Genomic DNA, 7,334 nt, shown 5'->3' with positions numbered 1-7,334 from the left:
TCTATTTCATATAATTGGGATACACATGCAATGCACGTGTTCAGAAACTAGTCTCTTAATAAGACTAAAGTTATCTACATTTATATTATCTGACCTCTTCCTTGGTATCTTGCTATAACATAAATCTAGAATTTGAAAAGTTAAAATGAATGATTGATAATATTGTGTGATTTTTCTCTCTTTTTTTTTTTTTTGGAAAATGTGGATCAAGTAAGAACTATATAAAGGCATTTAAAGGTTGAAGTTTAACTCAAATCTCTTTTTCTGCTCCTTTGTGTGCTCTCACATCTTATATGCATACACCATAGAGGTTGGAATTGGAATAGTTGTGAAGAAACAACATAACTATCCCACTATTTTCTTCTTACGAGAGTATAAAAGGACTAGTAAATCATTAAAACTAGTGCGCCTGCATATGTTGTAGACCGATCGAAAGCAAAAAAATAAAAAATGCAGCAACTTGAATTCTTGATATTTACTCAAGGCCAAAGAAGCAGAAGATTAAATAATTACCTCTTACAATATACATATTAATAGAGTAAACCAAATGACCACCACTAGTCCAAGCAATTGAAACAGTACTTACTTCACAACCACTCAGCGACAAAGGTTATTCATCTCCATATATGTTAGGGATTATATAGCTTGCCTTATATGGGGGTTTTCTGATGAATAGGTAGGCGTGCATCCATTGATGATAACTTATGAGAGATGAAGGGCATTGTTGGCCTTGATTTTGGAGTTTCAAGCAAACAAGAGCATGCTAGATTGATGATAAAAACCAAAACATCTTTTACTCTATCATCAGGATATGGAAGGCGTTCATCCAGCAAATCGCTAAGCTGCTCAGGATCTATAGTCGATGAATTTGCTAGCACAGAAATGTAATCTCCAAGATGCTTTCCTTTGACTATCTCCAAGGATAATACTCCAAAGCTATACACATCACACATTTGCGTAACCTTCATTGTATATGCAAGCTCTGAACAACACAATTTCCAGAACAATATTAAGAATTTAAACATGTAAATGAGATAGTGTTTGGATATAGTTCATAAACTATTTAAAACTTACCAGGTGCGACATAACCATATGTGCCTGCAAACGCAGTGCAATTGGATGAGTCCGGCTTGAGAATCTTTGCTATTCCAAAGTCTGCAATACGAGCTTCATACTCAGAATCAAGCAACACATTACTGCTTGATATGTCTCGATGAACAATCGGTGATGAACAGTCTCTGTGCATGTAAGATAAAGCAAAGGCTACACCCTTGATGATATTCACCCTTTTAAGCCAATCCAATTTCTTGGACTCAACTTCATTGCTCAAAATACTAGACAAACTCCCCCTCTCCACATACTCGTAAACCAAGAACGAGTGTTGTGCTTTCGAACAATAGCCGTAGAGGTTCACAATGTTTCGATGCTTAATCCCAGTCAATGCCCTTACTTCATTGATGAAGCTTTTGGGATGAGTATTCTGAAATGAAGAATGAAGTCTTTTCACAGCTATATTCCCTAATGATGGAAGGTTCACCTTGTAAACACTTCCGTGACCTCCTTGCCCGATGCAAAATTTTGCATCAAACTCTTCTGTGGCGTTTAAGATGTCTCTGTACAATGCCTTCCCATCTAACATGGATATCGAAAAGCCAACCATCACCATCCCTTCTTTCAACGTCTCTAACTCTCCTTCTTTTATTACACATAAAGCGAACACCAATGAAAACGCAGAGCAGTACTAGTGCTCCCATAACAGGAAATACAGTGATGAGGATGAGTTTACGTCCCTTCGCCATTGAGTGCTTCTTCACCATAGAAGACGGCCTTTCACAGGGCTGGAGTCCTGCTACATTTCCGCAAAGACCTTTATTACCCTCCAATGAGGCATTGATAAAAGCTTTATTATTAGGGATTGGACCTTCCAACTCATTGTATGACTAAACAACATCATGTAAACCAGATGAACTTTCAAGTTCTTTAGGAATGCGTCCAGATAGGCCATTGTGGGAAAGATTTAAGTTTACCAAGACCTTCAAATTGGCTAACTGAGGGGGTATACCTCCAACCAGAAGATTATAGCTCAAATCAAGTACATTAAGCTGAGTTATCCTTCCTATATCCTTTGGAATATTCTGGCCAAACTTGTTGCTCAGGTTCAACTGAAACAAGTGCACGAAATCTTTGTTGCTCAGGTTCAACTGAAACAAGTGCATGAAATCTCCTATACACTTCGGGATTGATCCATTCAATCTGTTGTACGATAGATCGAGGGACTCTAACTTTGTCAGTGACCCAAGTTCCTCCGGTATATATCCAGAGATATTGTTGTTCTGCACAGAAAGCTTAACCAGAGAAGTTAATTTTCCAAATTCCTTTGGAATCTGCCCAATCAAATGATTCGATGAAAGATCAAGTCCTAAAAGCCCTTTGACATTTCCAATCTCTGGTGGTATGCTACCACTAATGTTATTTCTGGCTACACGCAGATCAATTAAATTTTTGCATTTTCCCCAGTTACTGCTGAGTTCACCATGAAAATCGTTGTCGCTCAAATCAATGAACAGAAGCTCTGGATAGATACCAAAAGTTTCAGATAAATCCCCAGTAAAGCTGTTGTTATTGAAGCGAACCCTTTTGAAACTCGAGCACTTGCTCAAGCTTCTTGGGATTGGCCCTGTAAACTTGTTACCATTCACAACGAAAATCTCAAGTTTCCCATCTTTGCAAAGCCACTCTGGCAAATGGCCTGAAAAGTGATTGAAACTCATTGATAACAAAACCAAGTTATCCAAATATGCAAATTCTTTTGGAATAGAACCCGAAAGTTCGTTCGCAGCGAGATTTAGTGTCTGCAAGTTTCTCAAATTGCCAAAGGAAACAGGAACAAGACCAGTAAGCTGATTATAGGATAAATCCAATCTAGTGAGGTTTTTCAAATTTCCCAACTCACTAGGAATTGGACCGGAAAGATTATTACTCCATAAGGATAAATACTCAAGTGACTTCATCTTTCCTATTTCTGCAGGAAGGGGACCAGAAAGTTGGTTTGAATAAAGGTACAAAATATTGAGCTTAGTTAAGTCACCCAAAGTACTTGGAATTGAACCGCTGAGCTGATTATCACATAGCTGCAGATTATTGAGGTTTTTCAAATTCCCCAACTCGCTAGGAATGGGACCAGAAAGTTGGTTTGAATAAAGGTACAAAAGTTTGAGCTCAGTTAAGTCACCAAGAGTTACTGGAATTGGACCAGAAAGTTTATTACCCCATAAGGATAAATACTTGAGTGACTTCATCTTTCCTATTTCTGCAAGAATGGGACCAGAAAGTTGGTTTGAATAAAGGTACAAAACATTAAGCTCAGTTAAGTCACCAAGAGTTATTGGAATTGGACCAGAAAGATTATTACTCCATAAGGATAAATACTCGAGTGACTTCATCTTTCCTATTTCTGCAGGAAGGGGACCAGAAAGTTGGTTTGAATAAAGGTACAAAATATTGAGCTTAGTTAAGTCACCCAGAGTTATTGGAATTGGACCAGAAAGATTATTACTCCATAAGGATAAATACTCGAGTGACTTCATCTTTCCTATTTCTGCAGGAATGGGACCAGAAAGTTGGTTTGAATAAAGGTACAAAACATTAAGCTCAGTTAAGTCACCAAGAGTTATTGGAATTGGACCAGAGTATGATACCAGAGAACTGGTTCATGCTAAGATCAACATATTCAAGAAACAAGAGAGATGAAAATGGAAAATCATGGAGTGTACCAACAACACCAGCATTTGTAATATTGATCTTGTTACCCGACCATTAAAACATATAACTCCATACCAACCCCTGCATGCATCAGTACTTAGTGTCCATGAAGCCAGTAAGGAATTATTTTGGCTTAGGACATTAGCGTTCCATTTGAGGAGAGCAGTTGCTTCCTCAACGGAAGCAAAAGTAACAGTGAAGAGAGTGAAAAACATCAGGAAATAAAATATTTTGGGAACCATCTTGGAAGCTAAAAGATTTCAGTTGTTTGTTTTGGTTATCGATGAACTTGTGCAGAGTAGAGTTTTATACTGTGTAGAGAATCATTAAAATACAGGAAGACTAAGAAAGACTTGGAAGTCAATGAGTCAATGTATCGACTATATTATTCTAGTTTTGCTTAAAGTTGCGGAAATATATTGGAAGATATTCTGCAAAATATATTCAAAAGTCATTTCTTAATTGACAACTTACTGGACATGCAATAGGAAGAAATAACACGACTTGTCTTTCAAATAGGCTGGTTTTTAATTTTTACTATTTAGCGATCGAACTTATGCTTAGTAGGCATAAGCTATTAAGATCTAACTCAGATTTAGCTCTGCTCGATCTAGTGAGCTTAGCTCTAGTACTTGTTAATGCATATTTAGATGATGAACACGTGGACTTATAAACATGGATAGTTGAGATTGTTGTTCAACTTATTTTCTATTTTTTATTATATTATTTTATTAAAGTAAATTTGAGTCAATTTGCAAGTTACTTTATTAGTGGGAAAGAAGAACCTGCCCCTCCTTTTTACTTTATCCATCAAAATCAACCATTACTTGTTTTCCACCAAAAATACCAAAAACAGACATTGAAAGCTATGTTTTTGACAAGCAAAAAGCAGTCATGTTTGCTTTTTCTCTTTTACATTTAAATATAATTTAGTTACTAGGATACTCTTTATTAGAACTAATGTTGGTTAAATTTAACAACCATTGCTCTTTTAGAACTAATGTTGGTTAAATTTAACAACCATTACTCTTTTTAATTCACGCATCTTTAAAAAGAAGTTTGAGGTTGATAACTCAACCTCTTCCTGGTTGTTATATTTTTGCACTATTTAAGCATCCTCATTTGTAATATCATCATAGGGTGTATTACAAACTTTGTGGTGATCACAAAATACCTAGTTCTCTCTAGCTCGTATTTTCTTCATGCTTGTTAGTTAGTAGAGTTTTGTTACTGCATTAGGATTGGTAAGGTAAGACCTAGCCCCCCTTGCTTGTACTTATTCCTATTGAGATTTTTTATTATAAATAAAAGGCCGTTGGACACTTTGTCTAGTGCTAAATTTGAAAAAATAAAAAAGATATGGTTACAAATTGATCAAATGGAAAATGCAGGATTAACTTATCTCATCCCTTGTACCAAACCACTTTGAGTTAACATAACATTTTTCATTTTATCAATCTGTAAAATTATTTAATTTTTTACATGTGAGAAATTTAACCAACTTTAGTTCTTTGGTTGATTTGGGTTGTACTTTTGTTCTTGATTTGTAACCTATTTGCTTTCATAGAAGTTGTGCAGTAGGTAATCAAAGTATTGAAGTTTTTGAGTATACTTTTTAAACTAGGAGGAGTGTAATCTGGAAATGAATATTGCTATAATTGGGTGTATTGCAATTGTGTAAGGTATTAGATGTAGTCCCTTTGGTTATAAAGTTATAAGCTAAAAACTGTTCGTGTTTTAGTGAATTTTGGAGGTAGATCGTGTTTTTTTACTCCCTTAGCAAAGAAATTTTCCTAGAAGAGGTAGATCATTAAGTCATTTTGTGGACCAGCCAAGAAGAAGACCTGGATTCTCCTTTTCTTCCATTTGAATTAGAAAAACAATGTTAAATGAGTTTGTTAGGCATGTTATTTTGACAAATTGTATTGGAGTTTGTTATTTATAGTATTTCCGTGGATGTAAAAACTGGCGCAGGCTTCCAGCAATGGACAAATAGTAATCCCATTAGTCATTTCACTGAAGCACAACTGTATATTCAGTTGGGGAAAGTCTTGAACAGAACGGATCTTTTTCTGGCTTTTATGCATACAAATAAAATCTTTAAAATCGTAAGAAGTACTATGTGTAACATAGTAGTCATAGTATTTCCCATATGTTGTAGGTTTGTCCTATTGTTTTGTTGCAGTTCTGTTCTATTGCTACCTGATGTTGCTGTTACCATTTTTTGTTATTATCTGTTGTTTCTTATACTTCCTTTACTTCTTGTTCATGACTGCTTTAGAATGTTTTTCCTTGAGCCGAGGTTATTAACAACAATGACTTCACCGTTTTGTAACTTGAACTAAAGCAATTATTCCTTCCCATAATGCCAAAATTCCCCTGTTCCTGGCTCCAGAGGTTTACAACTTAGCAGAACTTTGATTCTAAACTTCTTTAAATTTGCTTCAATCAATCATGGCCAAAAGGAAATTGTTAAGAGTCGAAAACTAAAAGACTAGTAAATCACTAAAACTAGTGCTCCTGCATATGTTCTAGGCCAATCAAAAGCAAAAAAAATAAAAATGCAGCAACTTGAAATCCTGGTTTTTACCCAAGGCCAAAGAAGCAGAAGATTAAATAATACCTCTTACAATATGCATATTAATAAAGTAAACCAAATGAGGACCCTAACAATGCTAGGCCCAGCAATTGAAATACATACTTCACAACCAATCAGCAACAAAGGTTATTCATTTCCATACATATCAGGGATTATATTGCTCGCCTTACATGGGGGTTTCTCTGATGAATAGGTGGACGTGCATCCATTGATGATAACTTATGAGAGATGAAGTGCATTGTTGGCCTTGAATTTTTGGAGTTTTCAAGCAAACAAGAGCATGCTAGCTTGATGATAAAAACCAAAGCCTCTTTTACTCTATCTTCAGGATATGGAAGCCGTTCATCCAGAAAATCGCTAAGCTGCTCAGGATCTATAGTCGATGAATCTGCTAGCACGGTAATGTATTCCCCAAGATGTTTTCCTTTTATTATCTCCAATGATAGTACTCCAAAGCTAAAGACATCACACATTTGTGTAACCTTCATAGTATATGCAAGCTCTGAACAATACAGTTTCCAGAACAATATTATCAATTTAAACTTGTAAATAAGATAAAAACAATAGTGTTTGGCTTTCATGAAATATTTAAAACTTACCAGGTGCAACATAGCCATATGTGCCTGCAAGTGCAGTGCAATTCGATGAATCTGGCTTGAGTAGCTTCGCTATGCCAAAGTCTGCAACACGAGCTTCATACTCAGAATCAAGCAAAACATTACTGCTACTTATGTCTCGATGGACAATCGGGGGTGAACAGTCCTGGTGCATGTAAGATAAAGCAAAAGCAACACCCTTGATGATATTCACTCTTTTAAACCAATCCAATTTCTTGGACTCAACCTTGTTGCTCAAAATGCTAGACAAACTCCCCCTCTCCACATACTCATAAACCAAGAGCAAGTGTTGTGCTTTCGAACAATAGCCGTAGAGGTTCACAATGTTCCGGTGCTTAATCCCAGTCAATGCCCTT

General features: G+C 36.0%; 3 protein-coding genes across 3 annotated transcripts in view; all 3 read right to left on the bottom strand.

The window, feature by feature from the left end:
• Window positions 1–460: 460 nt before the first annotated feature.
• Window positions 461–2,167, bottom strand: LOC102584821 (probable LRR receptor-like serine/threonine-protein kinase At4g08850). The gene is made up of 2 exons (XM_006364809.2): window positions 1,075–2,167; window positions 461–982 (listed from the first exon to the last, which is right to left on the bottom strand). Exons 1-2 carry the CDS (start codon window positions 1,664–1,666, stop codon window positions 651–653), a joined length of 924 nt encoding a protein of 307 aa, XP_006364871.1. The 5' UTR covers window positions 1,667–2,167; the 3' UTR covers window positions 461–650.
• LOC107058447 (probable leucine-rich repeat receptor-like protein kinase At1g35710) lies at window positions 1,941–3,683 on the bottom strand. Its single transcript, XM_015304152.1, has one exon. The coding sequence runs from the start codon at window positions 3,585–3,587 to the stop codon at window positions 1,941–1,943; it is 1,647 nt and encodes a 548-aa protein (XP_015159638.1). The 5' UTR covers window positions 3,588–3,683.
• Window positions 3,684–6,513: 2,830 nt separating this feature from the next.
• Window positions 6,514–7,334, bottom strand: part of LOC102584491 (probable leucine-rich repeat receptor-like protein kinase At1g35710) — a 3,312-nt gene continuing 2,491 nt past the window's right edge. Inside the window, exons 2-3 of the mRNA XM_015304151.1 lie at window positions 6,961–7,331; window positions 6,514–6,863 (exon numbers count right to left, since the gene is read on the bottom strand). Coding sequence (XP_015159637.1) covers window positions 6,514–6,863; window positions 6,961–7,331 — 721 coding nt within the window. The remainder of the gene's footprint in view (window positions 6,864–6,960; window positions 7,332–7,334) is intronic.

The sequence above is a fragment of the Solanum tuberosum genome, unplaced genomic scaffold, assembly GCF_000226075.1.
Source record: "Solanum tuberosum cultivar DM 1-3 516 R44 unplaced genomic scaffold, SolTub_3.0 scf00517, whole genome shotgun sequence".
Taxonomy (NCBI): Eukaryota; Viridiplantae; Streptophyta; class Magnoliopsida; order Solanales; family Solanaceae; genus Solanum; species Solanum tuberosum.
This window is presented reverse-complemented; position numbering and strand designations above follow the sequence as displayed.